Below are 22,144 nucleotides of genomic sequence, written 5' to 3'. Positions count from 1 at the left end.
ATAGACTTGCAACACCCCTTGACCTATAACAAACATCATGGGTTATTGGGCAACTTACACATACCTACGTCTATTACACATGCAATAGTGATTTGTCTTTTCCAGTCTGGATTCTTGAATGTTATCAATTACCCCACATTAACCAATAACCAATATGATTGACCCAAGATTATGGTTGCAGCTTCATACCATCTAAGATTTTTGCTTTTGGAATGGCTCAGTGGCTAAGACTCTGAGCTTGTCAATCAAAAGGTCGGCAGTCCAGCGGTTCGAATCCCTAGTGTCGTGTGACGGGGTGAGCGCCCATTACTTGTCCCAGCTTCTGCCAACCTAGGAGTTTGAAAGCACGTAAAAAATGCAAATAGAAAAATAGGGACCACCTTTGGTGGGAAGGTAACAGTGTTCCATGCGCCTTTGACATTTAGTCATGCCGGCCACATGACCACAGAGATGTCTTCAGATAGCGCTGGCTCTTTGGCTTTGAAACAGAGATGAGCACCACCCCCTAGAGTCGGGAACGATTAGCACATATGTGCGAGGGGAACCTTTACCTTTACTCTACTTTTGGCTATAGTTTTCTCTCTTACCCCTCTTAAAACAAAGGAGGATGTTTGCATATGGAATTGTCTTAGTACTGCCATGACAGTTATACAGGGAGAAATATACTGTAATACCTATGCACATTAGCATGTATTTTATCAGAAAAATATAAAGAATTGAACCTTTTCTGTAAGAACCTTTCTTTCCTGAAAGATTCGTAGCGAGGCCTCCTGAAGTGCCAAAATAGCAATAAAATAGAAATAGATAATGATTTCCCATAATATAGAATCTTCTTGTTTAGCGACCACAGTTGGAACGGGCAACTTGGTTAAGTGAAGTGGTCGCTAAGTGAACCCAAGATTGTACTTATGATCTTACTTCAGCTTTCCTTTGCTTTGCAGACCTGCAAAGGTCGTAAAAGCAAGGACCAGTCGCAAAGTTACTTTTTCATCACTGTTGTCACTCTGAATGGTTGCTAAATGAGGACTTCCTGTTTATTAAGCTTGGTTAAAGGAAAGGTGGAAAAAGGTGGAAAAAACAGTACTCTCCTATCCTGTATTGGGAAGAATTGTGCCTTAATAGTGAGTAACATATATAGAATTAGAAACATCAAAATGACTAGCTGAGTAATTCTGGGATCTGAAGTCCACGCATCTTAAAATTACCGATTTTGGAAAAAACACTGGTTTAGATGGTGGTGTCTTTAAACCATTCAGGAAGAGATTTTGATTGCATATCCTTGATGAAAGGTCAATTTTAAAAACACTGATGAACAAGGTGGCTCTGCTAAAATAATTTTTAAAAATCACCAGTTCTCACTCACCTGGAGGTGGGTGAGAGCTGAAGAAGCTTCTTGGATGAGAAGCGAAACGTCTTCAAAGAAAAACCAGAAAGTCCAGTTGCCTCTTGAAAAAGCACCTTTGGGATATTTCACTGAACTGCAATAGTTCTGGATAGGCTGAAACGTCTGAAAAAAATCCACAATAAGGAATCAATAAGGAAAGCTTAGGAACTCCCGAGTTGCTTATTTATTTAAAGAATTTACAGGGCCACCTGTATCACGTAGTCATCCTACACAGCTCACAATAGAAACAATATAAAAGTAAATAGACTCTTTTCCAACATACACTGGACACATTGTAGATCCTGTCTCAGCACCCATCCCAGCCTAATGTTTAGGAAAGAGCCAGGTTTTTGTGGTCTTCTTGGAAGGTTAAAAGACTAGTTACCCCATCCCACCAGTGAATATCGGGATGGGAGGGGGGAGGCTGTTTCAAAAGACTGGGGCAGCCACTGAGAAGGCACACCTCCACTGGATGACAACATTTGAGGGAAGGGTCCTGGAGTACACCCACCCTATCTGACGTAGTGGAATGAGCTGGTATCTTCAGGGAGAACCAGTCTCACAAAATAGCCTTTACCATGTAAGGCTTTAATCATGGATATCTAGCATCTTGAATTACATCTGGAAACCAACTGGGGGCCAGCAGGACTCATGCAACAGTATTGTAACCCAGCTAAATCACAGAGCACCCAAAGTTGTGTACGCCATTTCATTCTGGAGCAGTTGCAGCTTCTGGATGGTCTTCAAGGGCAGACCCCTGTAGAGCACATTGCAGTAGTCCAGAGGTGGGTTTCAGCAGGTTCTGACCAGTTCTGGAGAACCGGTAGTGGAAATTTTGAGTAATTCAGAGAACTGGTAGTAAAAATTCTGGCTGGCCCCACCCCCATCTATTCTCTGCCTCCCAAGTCCCAGCTGATCGGGAGGAAATGGGGATTTTGCAGTAACCTTCCCCTGGAGTGGGGTGGGAATGGAGATTTTACTTCCCCTGCCACAGCCACCAAGCCATACCCACCAAGCCATACCCACAGAATCGGTAGTAAAAAAATGTGAAACCCACCACTGCAGTAGTCCAATCAGGAAGTAACTAAGGCATGAGTGATTCAGGAATGGGCACATGTGGTGCACCAGATGGAACTGTGCAAAGACCTTCCTGGCCACAGCTGTCACCTGCTTTTCTGGCAGGAGGATCAGGCGCAAGCTAGCAGAACAGCTCTGAGAATGGGTCAGATTAGGTTTCTTTATTGTCAATCACCAATTTACAAGAATCTTACCAGACTGTCTGCCTTCCTTAGGAAATGGTAAGCTTAGAAATAAGGGTTTGACCTGAAATGCTTCTTCCCCATAACAGACTCTAAACTGGAATATATCTAAAAAGGTTGAAGCTGGAATATATCTAAAAGCTGGAATATATCTAAAAAGATTAAATGATGGCAACCGTGGACCAAAGTTTATTAAAACCGAGACGTTTCATTACTCATCCAAGTATCTTCTTCAGAGTAACAAAATGTCTCAGGATTAATAAACTTTTTGGTCTATGGTTGCCATCATTTAACCTTCTTAGATACTTTTGGCCTGGATGACTGAACCTTCATTTACATGTTGGCTTTTCATTTTGGGGAGAAACCCCCTGCAGTCCGTATGACAAGAGTTGTGTTCTGACCCAGCCTTAGCAGAAACAAGAAATAGACTCCTTGTCATGAAAAACCCTTCTTTATTTATCTCCTGTGAATTAATGGCATTCACACACCGAAAAGTCCAGGCAATAGTCCTTGAAAGTGTTAACTGTGGTAACAGACCTTATCAGTTCCTTGCGATAATTGCCAGGCCGTGAGCTCCCAGCCAAAAGGATGCAAATTAAGTTCTGGCAAGCATCTCTGAAGCCCGAAACACGATGAGCCAAATCTTCAAAAATCCGAACTGTTGTTTCCTACGACCACCACTCCCCTTTCTTTCTATTTCTTCCCCAGCCAGGGAGGGGCCATTCAGCATCCATGTGTGCCTTGCTTCCCGAGTCAACTCCTTGTCCTCAGTTGTTCTCCTCTCCTAACAGCTCTGTGCATACGCGCATCTAGAACAGGCCCCAGCTGTTCTTCCTCCCCACTTATCTCAGCCTCCAAAGACAGCTGCCTCTCTGGTAGCTGGGAAATGTCAGACGGCCCTGGCTTTATCTCTGTGTCCAACGCAGAGCCTTCCCCAGACTCCAGAGCTGGCCCAAGTTCCTCCCCAACCTCCTCATTGTCCTCTGGCAGCTGGTGGGCCACAACAAGTTGGTTCTTTCCAAGGACTCTCTGCCTACCCACATTTTTCATTTTGACCGAAAAAGTTACTTGAATGAGACAGTTCGTTACTCATCCAAGTAACTTCTTCCGAGTAGCGAAATGTCTCAGTTTTAATAAACTTTAATCCAGTTGCCATGATGTAACCTTTTTTTCGGATACTTTTGGCCTGGATGATTGAACCTTCATTTACAAGATGGAATATAGTTTTAACCCTCCTCATCCTCGTTGGGGCTTCTGCTCCTTTAGCCAGTGGTCCCACCGCATCAGCAACAAGCTGATGAAGCACAAGGTCTGTTTGAAGAAACGTTACTTCATCCCGAGTCCAAGGTGTCCTTTCTCCTCACTCTGTAAAGGCCAAGACCCTAACCACTCCATCTTGTTAGGCTTGAAATCCCCATCCAGGCCCTTCCAGCCTCCAGGCCCTGAGCCAGCATCTGAACAGTATTACTTGCTCTACATGGGGTAGAGATATTTAATTGAGGATCATTAGCATACTGATGATATCAAACTCCAAGCCGCCAGTGGATGACCTCTCCTAGAGGCTTAATATAGATGTTAAATAGGGAGACGTGAGAAATATGAGGCTTCAGGCACCCGCGTAACAGAGGCCTGGGGATGAATCTCTGCTCCCCAACCCCAAAACTGACTAATACCAGCCATGGAGGAAGGAGGAGAACGACTGCAAACAATAACCACCCACTCGCAACCTACAGAGTACATACCATAGACGTATCACTCCAAGGATAAATACTGTAGCAGTACTTCTAAACCAAGTCTGTTTTCCTGTCAGCCATTTTTGCTTAATCCCCCCGGGCTGAGCAAATTTGATGGAAATCAGATTTTTAGGTCCAATATTACATGATATGGGAAGTGTTTTATCAATGGTTAGAGAGTAAAAAGGGAAACTGGAAATAAAAGAAGAAGATTAAAGAAGAAAATAAGATGTGTTAAGACATAGGTATAAATAATTGTTAGTATTAGGATGAGGAGGATAATTATGTGTAATTTTATTATTATTATTGTATTTTTACTAGAAGACATGTTAAGAGGAAAAACGAATAGGCTTATAACGTTTAACTGTTTAATATATTATAATTATAAGATTAGAGAATTATATTAAGCGAATGATGTTGTAAATGTGGGAAGGTTGGCACACATTCCAGAGATATTTCCAGAGATATTTCAACCCAGACGATACACTGTTTAAGGAAAGATGGAATCAGTGGTAAAATCCCCCTGGTTCTATCTGGTTTGCCGAACCGGTGGCGGCAGTGGGAGGCTCCGCCCACCTGCCGGGACGTCATTACGTCCTACTTTTTTACTATCTGCACATGCGCAGAAGGTTCTGTGCATGTGCAAAAGAGGCAAGCACACACGCACACATAGTGCCCACACATGCCCGCTCTCTCCCGTTCCCGAACCGGTAGCGAAGGTAAGTGTCAGCGTTCCAGAAAAACCCCAACTCCAAGTAAAACTCTGAAGCAAGCATTTTTCAAAGTTCTATTTACTAGAATAGGTAAACTGACACATCTGGGAAAACCTGAATCTGAGAGGTCCAGGTTTTCCCTCAGTAAATCAAAACCCCCAAAACCATCCCCTCACTCCTCAGTCGATCACATGCTCCAATCACCATCCGTCCCATTTCAAGACAGCATTCCGACCACTCCTTCGCCAGATGCCGGATCGCCCTGACCTTGACCGACAGGAAGAATGCTATTATGTCTAAAGACAACCCCTCTACTAAATCCCTCCTCCTACTTTCCCACACATGAGAAGGTGGCAGCATGGAAGCTTCCGGCCTAATATGGCTTCCAAAGCTGACAGTAAGTGGATTTCACCGCTGGATGGAATGTTTGTATTAAAAAAAAAAAAAGATTTTTAGGTCCACTTTGCCAAACAGAGAGAAAAGTCTTTGGGCCGTCCTTGTGCTTCAGAGGGAAGCTGTCGGGTGGAAGTGCCTTGTGGCTTCCTTGCAGCTGAGGCCCGAAAGCTGGAGGGTAGAATTGGCAAGGCAAGTGGCTTGCAAAGGAGAAGAAGCAGCCGTCCATCTCCAGAGTTTCCTCAGCTGCTCTGCTTCAAGCCTTGTCTTTCTTTGGTATACCTGGAAGGAATTAATCCACTGAAACTATGGCTGCAGGATAGGACAATGCTTTTGTATCTGACAACTGCAGCGAGACGATTCTTTTCTGAAAAATGGAAATGTTTCATGCTATTCACCTCGGAGGAATGGTTGGTGAAGACAATGGAACGTATGGAGATGGCTACATTAACTTCTTTGATAAGTGGGGTGGGGGGGAATGTACATTTATGGTTGACTGGAAATCCTTTTTACATTTTTTGCACAAGATGGAACAAAATGCATGAGTGATTTGCGGTTTTGATGATTGGAGAAAAAAAATGGATAATAGAAAAGAACAAGCTTTTTTTGTAATCGGATAAACTTTGCAATTGGGCTTATATTTGCTGCAAAGAAAATCAGAAGCATCTTCTTTGTATTTCTTTTTATTCTATCTTTCTGCGCTTTTGCTTCCCCCCCTTTTTCCCCCCCTTCATTTCTGCTTTTTACTCATTACATGTTGACTTTAGGACCATAACTGGGAGCAGAATTTCTGTTGCTGAGCAAAAGGGTTGTTAAAGTGAGTTGTGCCCAATTTTACAGCCTTTTCTGCCGTGGTTGCTAAGCGAATCATGGCAGCTGTTAATTGAGTCAAATGATCATTAGGCAAAACGGTCATAAGTGTGAGAAAAGGGCATCAGTCGCTTTTCTCAGTGCCGTTGAAACTTTGAATGGTCACTAAACGAATGATTATAAATCAAGGATTACCTGTAAGAGCCAGGCTTTCTGAAATAGGAGGAAATAATCATGGCAGAGGTGAAGAACTCAAGGGATTTTGCCCATAGAGCAGGAGACCGACTGCCTCTACAGAGCATGGGGCCAGTACTGCAATCCAGTGGCTTTGGATGGTGCTTCACTAAGCCTGGATTGCAAACTCTAGGCCAGTGATGGCGAACCTATGACATCCGTGTCAAAGGTAACACACCACAATGTTTTGGGTGACCCACCAGCGTTCACCAACACCCAACTGTTCCCAAAAGCACACCCCATTTTTTGTGTGATTTTCAGAGACTGCAGAGGCAACATGAGAATGGGGTGTCCTCTTCTATGGCTTCCGGACTCTTTGACAGTTGTGTGAGAGGGCCATGCTTTTGCGCGCTCTCTCCAGAGCCTGCAAAAATGGGGCATTTTTTTTTTGCACGGTTTTTGGAAACTGTATGAGAGTCAGGTGTTCAATGATTCGTTCAATGATCTGAAAAGTGGACCCTGCACTTGTGGGAATACGCTAGGAAGAAGGAAGTAGAAGAAGAGGAGGAGGAGGAGGAGGAGGAGGAGGAGGAGGAAGAAGAAGAAGAAGAGAAAGAAGAAGAAGAGGAGGAAGAGGAAGAGGAAGAGGAAGAGGAAGAAGAAGAAGAAGAAGAAGAAGAAGAAGAAGAAGAAGAAGAAGAAGAAGAAGAAGAAGAAGAAGAAGAAGAAGAGCTTTTGCACAGCCTTTGGAAGTCAAGTGAGAGGACTGTCCTCACACACAGCCTCCAAAGCTTATGAAAATCAGGAAAGGTGGGTTTTTATGTGGTTTTTGGAGGCTTCAGAGACCATGGAAAAGCATTCTCCAAAGCCTCTTCAAGAACAAAAATTTTGTGCAATTCGGACATGCTTCAGGTAGATCCCAGGTACCTGTCAACGGAAAAAGGACACTGCCTGAAGGTAAGCAGGTCCTAGGAATTATTTTATTATTTTTCATTTCATTTCATTTTATTAGATTTATATACTGCCCTACTCCTGAAGGACTCAGGGCGGTGAACAGCCAAAAAATAAAATACACAGACTACAAAATTTAAAAGACAATATAAAAACCCATTAAATAATTTGGCCCAAAACAGATTAAAACACCCCCAATGTTTGAAGACAAACTTAAAATTTACAATTAAAAAGGGAAGTTTTATTTTATTATTTTATTATATGGTTATTCTCTTTTATTAGTTTGATTGATTGATTGATTGATTGAATATGTCAAACAAAAACGAGAACAAGAATAAGAGAATAAAAATACAATGACAGGGACGATAGGCACATTAGCCCCCTCTACTAACCACTTAAGTATGAAGTGAGGTCCACGGAAGTCAATTTGTGACTGAAACTGTGAAAATTTGTAGCTGAGACAACTGGGTAGAGCATTCCAAACTTTGACAACTCTGTTACAGAAATCATACTTTTTTACAGTCAAGTTTAGAATGATTTACACTGAATTTAAAGCGGTTGTTTGCACGCATATTATTGCATATTATTGCGATTAAAACAGAAAAAGACATTTACAGGTAAAACATTGCTACATATAATTTTGTATGCAATACCTAGGTCTGACCGCAAGCGACACAGTTCTAAGTTATCCAAACCGAGAATTTCGAGCCTAGTGGCATAAGGAATTCTATTGTGTACAGAAGAGTGTAAGACTTTTCTCGTGAATTACTTCTGAACTCGCTCGATTGTACTGATGTCAGATATATGGTGGGGATTCCAAACAGTTGAACAATACTCTAAAATTGGTCTAGCATAAGTTTTATAAGCTCTAATTAGCAATACAATGTTTCCAGAAAAAAAGCTTCGCAAAATTAAGTTTACAACTCTTAATGCTTTTTTTAGCAACGCTGTTACAGTGAACTTTGGAGCATAAATTGTCAGAGATAAGTACACCGAGGTCAGTGATGGCTAACCTTTTTGTTGTCATGTGCCGAAGACGAGTGTGAGTGCCGGCACACATAATGCAATGCATGCACTACACCCCCCACCCCCTGCACATGTGCGGATGACCCCCCCTGCACTCTCCGTCCCCCCCCGCATGCACGCGTTTCCACCGCCCCCCGCATGCGCACCTTACCCCCACCCCCTATGCATGCGTACATGACCCCCATGCATGCACGTGTGCCTCCCACATGCGCAGCAGAGACCCAAAAATAACCTGGCCAGTGGGAGGCGCGTGCATGCGCTGTGGAGCTGAGCTGGGCGACGGCTCGCATGCTCGTTGAGAGGGCTCCACGTGCCAGCTGTGGCATGTGTGCCATAGGTTTGCCATCACTGAGCTAGGTCCTTAACAAAGTGAGAGTCATCTGCTAGATCAATGCCACCAGAGGTGGGTTTCAGCAGGTTCTGAACAGTTCTGGAGAACCGGTAGCGGAAATTTTGAGTAGTTTGGAGAACCGGTAGTAAAAATTCTGGCTGGCCCCGCCCCCGTCTATTCTCTGCCTCCCATGTCCCAGCTGATCAGAGGAAATGGGGATTTTGCAGTAACCTTCCCCTGGATTGGGGAGGGAATGGAGATTTTACAGTATCCTTTCCCTGGAGTGGGGAGGGAATGGAGATTTTACAGTATCCTTTCCCTGGAGTGGGGTAGGAATGGAGATTTTACAGTATCCTCCCCCTGCCATGCCCACCAAGCCACGCCCACCAAGCCACGCCCACAGAACTGGTAGTAAAAAAATTTGAAACCCACCACTGAATGCCACCTAGATTATACTTGACATTCTGGTTACGTTTACCAATATGTAACACACGCGATTATTAATCGAAATTTGAAGTTGCCAAATAGATGACCATTCAGAAACATAGTCGAGGTCACTTTGCAAAACAACAGAATTATCTGTAGAATTGAATAATTTTACGTCATCGGCAAAAAGTACGCCATTGCTTTTAAGTTGATCGCATAAATCGTTGATATAGAGCAAAAAAAGTGGGACCTAAAATGCTGCCTTGCGGAACATCACGGTTAACTGATGCAGGATTAGACAGCGAGTTCCCTATTTTGATTTTCTGCAGTCTATTAGATAGGAAAGCAGCAATCCACTTGTGCAAAGGTCCAGAAATACCGTAAGAGTTTAATTTCAACAGCAGTTTATCATATACTACTGTATCAAAAGCCTTACAAAAATCTATGTAAATTGCATCAATATTAATTTTATTGTTTTTATATGAGGTTTATATGAGGTTTTCATATTCCCGTAAGGTGCCTTGAGTTTTCATGTGCAAATAGGCGGCAATATAAATTTCTGAAAAAGAAAAAAAAATCATTGCATAATTGGTCTGTTTAAAAAATAAATGAATATGTAAAGAACTCTTTTTCTTTTGTTTGGGCAGAGAGGGGAGGTGACATACCAGCAGAGTCAAGTTTCCAAATGTTTGACACAACCTGCCCCAAAGGTTTGCCATCACTGCCCTAGGCCCTGAAACCAGGGGTGGGCTGCTGGGGGTTTGCAGGGGTTCAGGAGAACCTCTAGCTAAGATTTTGTGCAGTTCGGAGAACCCCCAAATCCCACTTCTGGCTGGCCCCACCCACCCCACCCTGCCCCTCCCAGGAATCCCCATGCGGCCCATTTTGGATGCAGGCAAGTGCAGGGTGCGGACGAAGGTTAGGGGAGGACAAAAAACAGGCCTATCGGAAGTTCGGGAAGGCTGGAAATGGGCCCGTTTCCAGCCTCCAGAGGGCCCCTGGATCCTGGGGAGGCCGTTTTCGCCCTCCCGGAGGCTAGAAAAAAACCTGTGGAGCCCGGGGAGGCCGTGGTGCAGGAGACTGACTAGGCCACACCCACCATGGCCACGCCCACCCAGCAACCAGGCAGAGAACCCCTTGCTAAAATTTTTGAAGCCCACCCCTTCCTGAAACTATGTCTGATCCTGCCCCGCAAGGCCAGTTCCGCACTAAAACTAATCCAGCAGAAGTGAGCTTTCCAGGAAGCAATTGAATAAACAGGTTGCCTGACTTCCTCAATACTGTCAATTCAGCCTTTTCCTCTCAAACTACGGTGACTCCAGAAGATGCTGAGCCAATCTCAGAGATGCTCCCCCCACCTTTCAAAAGGCAACTGGACTTTCTTGTGTTTACTTTGAAGACCTTTTGCTTCTCATCCAAGAAGCTTCATCAGTTCTGACAGGATGGTGGACCATAACGTCTTTAAAGAAAACACCAAGAAAGTCCAGTTGCCTTTCGAAAGGAAAAAGAAAAAGAAAAAAAGCACCTTTGAGACAATCATGTCCTGGATGACTGAGAATCTCCATAGACATGCTGAGCTTCTGGGGACCACTTGAAGCTGGACCATGTCATCCTCACGTCGTTTCTGAATGTATTTTGACGTATTTCACTTGTGGTCTCTTGTATTTGGCTTCTAAGATGAAAGTTTTCAAAGGACTGGAAACTTTGTGGCAAGGATCCTAGGACATGGCAAGGAGATGACTGACCACAGCAGAGAGGACAGGGGTTGAGGGATGTTTGTGGAAGACCTTGAACCTCACAACTTTGTGATTCCCATTGGCCCTATTGTGCTATTTCGTATTTGTATAGCAAGAGCTTCTGATTTTCCCCCCCCCAAATCAGAAATGGAGAGACGATAGGTAAGAACCTAGTGTTAGATTTTTAGGACATACTGTACGTTCTAGAATCTAGATTACACCCTAAATTTTTAAAAAGAAGCTTGGGGTCACCAGATACGGATTTTTGTGTGTCTGTGAGCATAAGGAACGTGAGCCACATTTTAATGCTGATGCTCAAAATAAATTCCTGAGCTCAATTTAATTACACACACACGCACACACATCTTTTGCATTAGGCTCCAACTGTGGGCGCTCCATTTAATGGTTTAAAAAAGAACAAATGTTCTTACACTCTTGGCCTAGATATCATGAGGCCTAGCAACTTGTACATGAAAATAATATCTTGCTCTTTTGTGGGATCTCTAGTTTTAAGCAGCAATAAAGAAAGGTGTTTCTAATTATTGGGCCTCCCCATTTGTATTTGCCTCTTCCGTAGAAAAAAAAAGAGAAGTGCCTATTATTATTTCATTTATGTATTATTTTATTGATATCCAATCTTTATTATGTTTATTAAACAACTCAAGGCGGCGAAAATATCTAATATTTCTTCCTCAGTCCTGTGAGGTGAATTGGGCTGTGAGAGAATGACTGGGTCAAAGTCACCCAGCTGGCTTTCATGCCTAAGTCAGGACTAGAACTCACACTCTCCGGGTTTCTAGCCTGATGCTTTAACTGCTAGACCAAAATTGCTATTTTATAGTCAGGGGGAAAGGTAGAAGTGATCTTCAGAAGCTCCGTTTAGGGAGCCCAGTGTTGGAAACAAACATCAAACGGAAGCTGACACTAAGTGGTAAACCAGAATAGAGGTGAGTGTTTCACCAGCACTTACATTGCTGGCAGTTTAAAAGCTCCAACATGATGGATTGGCTCTGTTCTCTTTTCTCCATCACAAAGCTGCCACCGGCTGTAAATTTGATTACCTCCTTTAATCTAGACGTGTTATAATCCTAACAGAAGGAATGTTTGGCCAGAGAACCGAAGTAACTCAGAAGGATCAGGGTGGTTTTATTATAGGGAAATTGATTGGAGGCAAGCAAATCCTACACTTCTTACACACCTATCCTCTTTCTGTATTTGCACACTGGTAATTTCTGCTTTTTCTTTCTACTCTTTGGCTCCTTCGTCTTCGCAGGAATCTGTTGGATATGGACACTTTCTCCAAGTCTGATCCTGGTAAGTAGGCTCAGTTAAATCTAGGAACAATAGTGGCATTGGCACAAAATGGTGGATCTATAGCCCCACCCCCTCAAGAATCAAAGGCTGGCATCCTTTGACAGAGTCTTCACATCATCCAGCTACCATGAAGAGACAAGAATAGAATTCAGCCATGTTAATTCCTGTCGGCCCTTTGAGATAGGCTAGAAAATGGACTCCCCAAGTTTAATTGGGGCTTTACTTCACCAATTTAAGCCACAGTAAACAAATCCTGAAAGCCTGACTACATTTTCCCTTCCTTCCTTATTACAGGTAGTCCTCGACTTACGACCACAATTGAGCCCAAAATCTCTGCTGCTAAGTGAGACAGGTGTTTAAGAGAGTTTTGCCCCGCTTTATGACCTTTCTGCCACAGTTGTTAAATGAATCACTGCAGTTGTTAAGTTACTAACCTGGTTGTTAAGTGAATCTGGCTTTCCCCATGGACTTTGCTTGCCAAAAGGTCGCAAAAGGGGATCACATGAACCCAGGACACTGCAACCGTCATAAGTATGAGTAAGTTGCCAAGTGTCTGAATTTTGATCACCTGACCATGGGGATGCTCAACGGTCATAAGTATGAAAAATGGTCATAAGTCACTTTTTTCAGTGCTGTTCTACCATGTTTCCTCAAAAATAAGACCAGGTCTTATATTAATTTTTGCTCCAAAAGACACATTAGGGCTTATTTTCTGGTTAGGTCTTATTTTTGGGGAAATATGGTACTAACTGCATCCATCTGCCTGACAATCTTAACTGGGGCTTATTTTTGGGGTAGGGCTTATATTACAAGCATCCTGAAAAATCATGCTAGGACTTATTTTCTGGTTGGGTCTTATTTTTGAGGAAACAGGGTAATTTCAAACAGTCACTAAATGAATGGTTGCAAGTCGAGGACTACCTACGTACCCCTGGCAGTTAGGTGGAGCTAATGTGAATTTCTTCCTAATGTTTTCTTTTTTTTTTCCTGACTTTAAAACATGTTTCTTGTAACCACCTCTGCAAACTTTCCCCAAACTTTCCCTACATTTCCAAGACAGCCTTCCTAACCCGATGCCCTTGAGATATGTTGGGATTACAACTCCCATCATTTGGGGTAATTGGAATTGTAGTTCAGTGCACTCAGAAGACTCCTGGTTGAGGAAAACTGCTCTTGGGGGGAGGTGTTCTGTCAGAGTTTGACATTAACCAAGTTACCCTACACCAGGGGTGTCAAACTCAATTTCATTGAGGGTTGCATCAGAATTCTGTTTGACCTCAGGGGACTGGGGTGGGTGTGGCTGGGATGGATGTGTCCAGCTCGACGTCACTTGTGTCGGGGGCACCTTTGGTGGCCCGAGCGCTCTGCCCGTGAAAACGGGGGCCAGATCCAGCCTGCGGGGTGCATAGATCTGGGCTGCAGGGCCACCCTGGAAGCAGTGAAGGACTGGGCTGCAGTTCCTCTGCCAGTGAAAATGGGTTCCCGAGCTCCACTTTTGGCTGGGACGGCCTCCTGCAACCCTCTGCCCTCCCAAGCTCTGTTTTCGCTGGCAGAGGGTTGCAGGAGGCTGTTGCAGCCAAAAACAGAGCTCGGGAGCCCGTTTTCACTGGCAGAGGCACTGTGGGCCAGTCCTTCTCGGCTTCCAGGGTGGCCCTGTAGGCCAGATCTAAGCACCCCGTGGGCTGGATCTGGCCCCGGCCTTGAGTTTGACACCCCTGCCCTACACTGTTGGGAGCATCTCAGTCCCATCACAGGTGGTTGAAGGTGACCCATTCACTGAATTTTAGCTGTTTAACTTTGGCTGTTTACTTGGAGAGTTGGCTGTAACATCAGTTACAGAACTGATCATCTCTTGGTCATCATCTCTTCCCAAGTCCTGCACAAGCATGATGATATATATGTTGTGCCAAGGGAGGAAGAAAATTACAAGCTAAATTAAATTTATAATCACAGGGTTAGAAAGAAAGCAAAGCTGTTGGCAGGTCTTTGGCAGGGAATAAATCATAGGGAATATTGAGAGGGGCAGATTGTGTGTCTGAGAGGGAATGAATGGCTGAATGAATGGGAATTATAGTGTTGCTCTGACTCAATATCAGAGCATATGCTTTGCATACAAAAGATCCCAAATTCAATGTTTCAAATTCATAATTGCTGATGGAAATCCAGGAAAGCTGCTGCCAGTCAGTTTGGGATAGACAACATTTTGAGTCTTGAAAGATGTGGTGGATGTGCTCACCATGGCTGTCCAGAGTAGAGTAGAGTAGAGTAGAGTAGAGTAGAGTAGAGTAGAGTAGAGTAGAGTAGAGTAGAGTAGAGTAGAGTAGAATAGAACAGTAGGAGCCTTGGTAGTACAGTGGTTTAATGCACCCTATTATTAACACAGCTGCCTGCAATTTCTGCAGGTTCGAATCTTACCAGGCTCAAGGTTGACTCAGCCTTCCATCCTTTCTGAGGTAGGTTAAATGAGGACCCAGTTTGTGGGGGCAATAAGCTGACTTTGTATAAATATACAAAAGTATGAAGGCTATTGCTTAACGCATTGTAAGCCGCCCTGAGTCTCCGGAGAAGGGCGGCATATAAATCAAATTAAAAAAAAAAAAACAGAACAGAACAGAACAGAATAGAAAATAAGTAGAGTAGAGTAGAGTAGAACAGAATAGAATAAAAAATAGAGTAGAGTAGAGTAGAGTAGAGTAGAGTAGAGTAGAGTAGAGTACAATAGAATAGAATAGAATAGAATAGAATAGAATAGAATAGAATAGAATAGAATAGAATAGAATAGAATAGAATAGAATAGAATAGAATAGAATACTTTACTTGGCCGAGTGTGATAGACACACAAGGAATTTGTCTCCGGTGTAAAAGCTTGGAGCGTAAATGCAAAACATCAGAATACTAATCATCATCACCATCATCATGATACCAATAGGAGGGGGTAGTAAAGAAGATAATAAGAATGCAAATAACAATACTACTGCCATACTACATGGGTAAATATGCATAGATATTAGACAGTACTGCATATCCAGCAGTACTGTGTGCCAGCTTCCTATTTAACTTTCCCAGTTAAAAAAATTTAAAAATTCAGTTGGGCAAACTTTCTTCTGGGCATCTCACAGACCAAAGTGACTCTGAGCATTTCGACCTTACAGCCTCACCTGTAGTACACAAGGCTCTTGAGCAATACTTTATGAAATTATTTTATTGGGATTCCCCCTCTTTTCATCATGGATTTTTGAAGAGTCCAAGCATCACTGCCCCTCTAACTGACCTTCACTTTTAGCCTTTGTAGATTAGTCACCACCCTCAGGAAATTTTAGCACCAAATTTCATTTAATTTGGAAGTTTACAGAAGGTCATTGGCATAGCTTTAAGTTACTATAAGCTGAATTCCGTTCCAAGGACTCCTCACCTTTACCCAGGCAGCTAAGTTCTCTGTCAGCAATCTTCCTGTCTTTGCCCATCTTTTTTCTTTTCATTAAAAATATATGTTCAGGAAGCAAGAAATAAAGAGCTGCACAATGGCAGGTGATTGCTAGCAGGAGAAGCAGAAAAATGGCCAGGCAGGTGCTTGACAAAGGCAATCACTTTCAGAAAATGAAGGTAATTCAAACCATCTGAATGGAGGAGTTAGTCGAAAATGCCTTCCTCCAAATGGCAAAGCAGCTAAGGGTGCCATCATTCTTACGATCACAGGGCAATCACCGTGCCCCAGGCAGGGCAATGAACGTATATCCTAGAGCCTCCATAGGGATGATTTTGGAATGAATCCCCTGAAGGGGGAAAGTTTGAAGAAATTCATGAGTGCATTGGTGGCATGCCAGTGGAAACTGTATTCAGAATTAAGGCAGCAGCTTGCTTCATATTTTTATGCTTGACGGAATATGAGACTTGACTCCATTACTGTACTTTGACAGATCCATCTTACAGAACATAGAATAACAGTGTTGGAAGGGAATTTGGAGGTCATCTAGTCCAACCTCCTGCTCAAGCAGGAGATGCTATAGCAGGGGTATAGAGTTTGATTTCATTGAGGGCCGCATCAGGGTTGTATTTGGCCTCAGGGCAGTGGTGGGTTGCTCCCGGTTTGGTCCAGTTTTATAGAACCGGTAGTAAAACCAGTGGGAGTCTCCACCGACCCGCCACGATGTCATCATGGGTGATCTGCGCATGCGCAGAAGCGTTCATGCTCCCACTGCAAACCGGTAGTAAAGGTAAGAGCAACCCACCTGCCTTGGGGGTGTGGCCAGGGGATGTGGCCAGCATGACATCACTCGTGTTGGGGGCACCTATGGTGGCCCAAGCGCTCTGCCAGCGAAAGCAGCCTTCTGGGCCCCATTTTTGGCCACGACAGCCTTCTGCAGCACACGTGCCCCTCTGAGCTCCGTTTTTGTTGGCAGAGGGCTGCAGGAGGCCATTGTGGCCAAAAACAAAGCCTAGAATGGCTGAGCATGGCCCTCCCAAGCTCCATTTTCACTGGCAGAGGCTGGTCTTTCACTGTTTCCAGGGTGGCCCCGTGGGCTAGATCTAAGCACCCTGGGAGCCAGATTCGGCCCACGGGCCTTGAGTTTGACACCCTGCTCTATACTATTTCAGCAAAATGGCTGTCCAGTCTCTTTTTGAAAGCCTCCAGTGATGTAGTAACTGTAACATTTGAAGGCAAGACATTCCATTGGTTGATTGTTGTCATTGTTAGGTAATTTGTCCTTAGTCCTAGGTTGCTTCTCTCCTAGTTTCCATCCATTATTTCTTGTCTTGCCTCCTGGTGCTTTGGATAATAATATGCCTGCCTCATTTTGTGGCAGGCCCTCAAATATCCCTTCAAAAATAAAAAAATCAGTCCCTCAAAAATCTTGGAGTCAAATGTTAGAGGTGGCAGCTCTAAGAGAATAGAATAGAATAGAATTTTTTATTGGCCAAGTGTGATTGGACACAGAAGGAATTTGTCTTGGTGCATACGCTCTCAGTGTACATAAAAGAAAAGATACATTCATCAAGAATCATAAGGTACAACACTTAACGATAGTCATCGGGTACAAATAAGCAATCAGGAAACAATATCAATATAAATCGTAAGGATACGAGCGGCAAAGTTACAGTCATACAGTCATAAGTGGGAAGAGATTCGTGGTGGGAACGATGAGAAGATTAATAGTAGTGCAGACTTAGTAAATCGTTTCACAGTGTTGAGGGAATTATTTGTTTAGCAGAGTGATGGCATTCGGGAAAAAACTGTTCTTGTATCTAGTTGTTCTGGTGTGCAGTGCTCTGTAGCGTCGTTTTGAGGGTAGGAGTTGAAACAGTTTATGTCCAGAATGTGAAGAGTCTGCAAGTTGTTGTTGTTGTTATTATTAATATTATTATTTATTTATTTATTTATTTATTTATTTATTTATTTACCAACAGCGTTAGTGTGATGTTGCACACAACAAGGGTGAGCTTTGTCTCATAAGGATGCAATTATTCTCACATCCTGCTTATTCTCTTCCAATCCTTGGACTCCTCTACATGTCAACTGTCCTTCTTCTGAATGGATCAGTGCTGCCTCCAGACGGCATTCTGGGAAATGTGGAAAAGGGCATTCCAGTCAGTGGGCCATCCCCTTCCCATCTCAATGCTCTCACTTTCCTGCTCGATTTTTCAATAAGAAAAAAAACAAATGGCAATTATATGGGAGTAAGGAGAATACCTTGGCTCCAAGAGAAAATAAGGAGGCAGGAATTGTCAATTTTCTCAGATAGACCAGACAGGAAAAACAATCGAGATAGCTAATTCTATTCTATTTTAAGGCTACTTTAAAGAGCCGAGGTGGCGCAGTGGTTAAAGTGCAGTACTGCAGGATACTTCAGCAGACTGGTAGCTGCAGTTCGGCAGTTCAAATCTCACTGGCTCAAAGTTGACTCAGCCTTCCATCCTTCCAAAGTGAGTAAAGTGAGGACCCAGATTGTTGGGGGGCCATATGCTGACTCTGTAAACCACTTAGAGAGGGCTGTAAACGCACTATGAAGCGGTATATAAGTCTAAGTGCTATTACTATTGCTACCTTAACAGAATAAGTACAAATTTCTCACCACCTCTTTTTACAGCCTGAGAAACTAGATAGTATCTCTTTTTGAACTTCTTTTCCCATTCTTTATGCAGCTGCAGGCTATGCCCTCTCTTATCTGACCCTTCCCTAGGCAGCATCTCTTCGCCTGGTCTCTCAAGGTCTTTCTCATAAACCTTTACAGGAACTCCCACGAATGCAGAACTATCAATTCTGCAGCTGCTTCCACAGCAGGTGGCAAATATCTGCAACAGTTCAGTAGCTTCCTCTTTCCATGGGATTGTAAAAACCGCTGCTGTTTAAAGATGTTGCAGGCAGCAGCTGTGCTCCAAAAGCACATTTTGGAGATCAAACACAAAGAGCTGTATGACCCTGAAAACATGTATCTGCAGCATTTCCTGGGAAGAACAATCAAGAAAAAAGTAAAGTTCTATATTTAGACAAGAAAAACAAAATGCACAGGTACAGTATAGGTGGGACCTTGCTCAATAGTAGTAACTATGAGAGGGATCTTGGAGTCCTAGTGGACAACCATTTAAATACGAGCAGCAGTGTGCAGCAGCTGCCAAAAAAGCCAACACAGTTCTAGGCTGCATAAACAGAGAGATAGAATCAAGATCATATGAAGTTTTAATATCACTTTATAATGCCTTGGTAAGGCCACACTTGGAATACTGCATCCAGTTTTGGTCGCCACGATGTAAAAAAGATGTGGAGACTCTAGAAAAAGTGCAGAGAAGAGCAACAAAGATGATTAGGGGACTGGAGGCTAAAACATATGAAGAACGGTTGCAGGAACTGGGTATGTCTAGTTTAATGAAGAGAAGGACTAGGGGAGACATGATAGCAGTGTTCCAATATCTCAGAGGCTGCCACAAAGAAGAGGGAATCAAGCTATTCTCCAAAGCACCTGAGGGTAGGACAACAAGCAATGGGTGGAAACTAATCAAGGAGAGAAGGAAATTAGAACTAAGGAGAAATTTCCTGACAGTTAGAACAATTAATCAGTGGAACAACTTGCCTGCAGAAGTTGTGAATGCTCCAACACTGGATGTTTTTAAGAAGATGTTGGATAACCATTTGTCTGAAGTGGTGTAGGGTTTCCTGCCTAAGCAGGGGGTTGGACTAGAAGACCTCCAAAGTCCCTTCCAACTCTGTTATTCTAGGTAAGATGGAACTCAAATTGGATAAAGATCACCAGTGTCATGGAAAGCTAAAATGACAACATAGATTCTGGATCAGGGCAGCATGAAAGGGCATAGAGGAGCCCTTCATGATCACAAAGCAGGTTTTTCCTACCAAGAGCCTTTCAGATGTGTGAAGCTACAGTGACCAGGTTGCAAATCATCCATCTGGAAGATGCCCAGCTGTTCTAGCATTGAGGATCTAACTCTAGTTTTGAAGTCTTGCCTTCTTTCCAAAAGCTATTCTTTCAGGTTTGTTTGTAGCTACCCTTAACAATGTCTTTTTTAAAAAACATGCTCCACGCATGCAGGAAAGTTGCCATCATCAGGGTGAAACCCCATTAAAATGAAAGATTATTAGTTCAAATGTTAGCACCATAGTTGGATTACACATGCCTCTTGCCCTCTTCTCTTTCCATTAAGTTGAGGATCATGAGTCAGTGCTGCATTGCTTTGACTCCTGGAACTCTTCCATATCATATGCTGTTAAAACATAGAATACCAAAATTGGAAGGGACCTTGGTTGGACCTCTAGTCCTCTGCTACCATTGTCGAAGCGTGAATCAGCTTTGTTCCCCCACTGGGGAAACTGTAATTAATTAGAGGTGGATGAATCTTGTTTTCCATGGAGCATACTCTCAAAGAAAGAAAACCCAAAGTATATATTCTAAGAAACATTTTATTATAAAAGTACAAAACTAGCTAACTACATCCTTACTGGACAAAGGAAAATCAGGAAGTTAGAAAAGAAAGAATGTAGACATGCGTAGTAATCCAATGTCTCACAAGACCAGCCTTATCTCAGCCACAGATAAATTCCCTGGCCAGGCTACCGTAAGTCTTAGAATGGGAGCTCAGCTGGCAAACAAATAACGCAGTGACAAACCTCCTCCTCAAGCAGGAGATCCTATGTCATTTCTTTCAAATGACTGTCCAATCTCTTCTTGAAAACCTCCAGTGATGGAGCACCTACAACTTCTAGAGGGAAGCCATTCCACTGATTAATTGTTCTCACTGTCAGGAAATTCCTGCTTAGTTCCAGGTCCGATTTCTCTTTAATGATCTTCCACCCATTTCTTCTTGACCTGCCCTCAGTGCTTTGGAGAATAAGTTGATTCCAGTCTTCTCTGGGACAGATGCTCAAAGACTGGAAGACTGCTATCTTATCACCCCCTAGTCCTTCTCTTCGTTAGACTACACATACCTAGTTCCATCCATCTTTAGGTATGTTTTCTTACCCCCAAGTGAAGAGAATGTCCTAGGATCATCCACACAAGTTGCTCTTGGGCACATTTTGGGCTTCTTCCAATTGCCCATTGGTGTCCAGAGTGGTCTGTTAGCATAATTGCAGGGCATTATGGAAGGTCCTGGGGAGCACAGCAAAGATGTGGATTTGATCCCCCCCTCCCAGACTATAATCAAATCTGTTCTAAACAAATTTACTGCTACACCCAGAGTGTTTCAGCAGGATAATTCTGCCAAGAACCTGCCACAACTTCTCGGATAAGAAGCAAAACAATTTCTTCTTCTTCTTCTTCTTCTTCTTCTTCTTCTTCTTCTTCTTCTTCTTCTTCTTCTTCTTCTTCTTCTTCTTCTTCTTCTTCTTCTTCTTCTTCTTCTTCTTCTTCTTCTTCCTCCTCTTCCCCTTCCTCTTCCTCTTCCCCTTCCCCTTCTCCCTCTCCATCTCCCTCTCCTTCTTCCTTCTCCTCCTCCTCCTCTTCCTTCTTCTTCCCAGTTGCCTTTTTAAAAACCACCTTTGAGACAACTACCGGTATGATCTGGATGGCTGAGAATTTCCACAGACATTTTGACAAGAAGAGTACATTTGCTGTCTCGTGTCTTATCACCAAATCTCCCAGCCTTTTTACATTTTACAAAAGGGCTCAATTGTGCTGTAAAACTCCCGAAGGCAAGAAAATGTGTGCAAGAAGCAGTGTAACTCATTTTTTTTTTAAATTCACATATGATTAATGTTCCCTGTAAAGGGTCTTTTTGCTGTGTTTTCATCAGTATTTGAATTTTCAGTTATTGGATTGCATTTTTTATTTGTGTAAAGACACACCTACATATATATACATATTTGTTATGGTGTAAGAAGTTGAATATTAAGCGCAGTTTTATACCTCCTTACCTGGAAATCATGGGAGTTCTGCATATCCGATAAGGATTTGAACAGTTTACAGGCAAGGAAAAACAGTGTTAAGATTTTTTTTTGCATACTGGCAATTGGTGGTATGAAAGCTTGAAAATATCTTTGTCAATGAAACTTTTAGTTGTTATTTGACCAATATGGGGGATCTTTGGTGCTCTCTGTTCTTGGCGATTTTCTTGCAGACATTTCATTACCATACTAGGTAATATCATCCATACTGCAAGGATGGCTCTTATTTTTATATACTAGCAACTTGCTCAATTAGTGTTGGTGACGGTCTTCCTTGATTAGGCTCTTCAAGGAACCAACAAGAACACTCCCACCAACACTGACAGGGCAAGTCACTACAATATAAAAACAAGAGCAAACCCCTCTCCTTTTTAGCATTGATGATGTTACCTAGTTTGGTAATGAAATGTCTACATAAAACCCGCCAAGCTTTGAGAGCCCCCCATTTCAACCCTGAACTACAAATATTGTCTTTATTGGGACCTGGTATTTATAGAGAGGGA

General features: G+C 43.0%; 1 protein-coding gene across 2 annotated transcripts in view; it reads left to right on the top strand.

The window, feature by feature from the left end:
- CPNE9 (copine family member 9) overlaps positions 1-22,144 on the top strand; it is a 70,243-nt gene that overhangs the window by 5,423 nt on the left and 42,676 nt on the right. The window contains exon 2 of one of the 2 annotated variants that reach the window (XM_034431752.3): positions 12,210-12,250. The exons of the other annotated variant lie outside the window; for it this stretch is intronic. Coding sequence (XP_034287643.1) covers positions 12,210-12,250 — 41 coding nt within the window. The remainder of the gene's footprint in view (positions 1-12,209; positions 12,251-22,144) is intronic. 2 annotated transcript variants of the gene reach the window in all.

This window comes from Pantherophis guttatus, chromosome 2 (assembly GCF_059756535.1).
Source record: "Pantherophis guttatus breed Tessera chromosome 2, ASM5975653v1, whole genome shotgun sequence".
In the NCBI taxonomy this organism is placed as follows: Eukaryota; Metazoa; Chordata; class Lepidosauria; order Squamata; family Colubridae; genus Pantherophis; species Pantherophis guttatus.
This window is presented reverse-complemented; position numbering and strand designations above follow the sequence as displayed.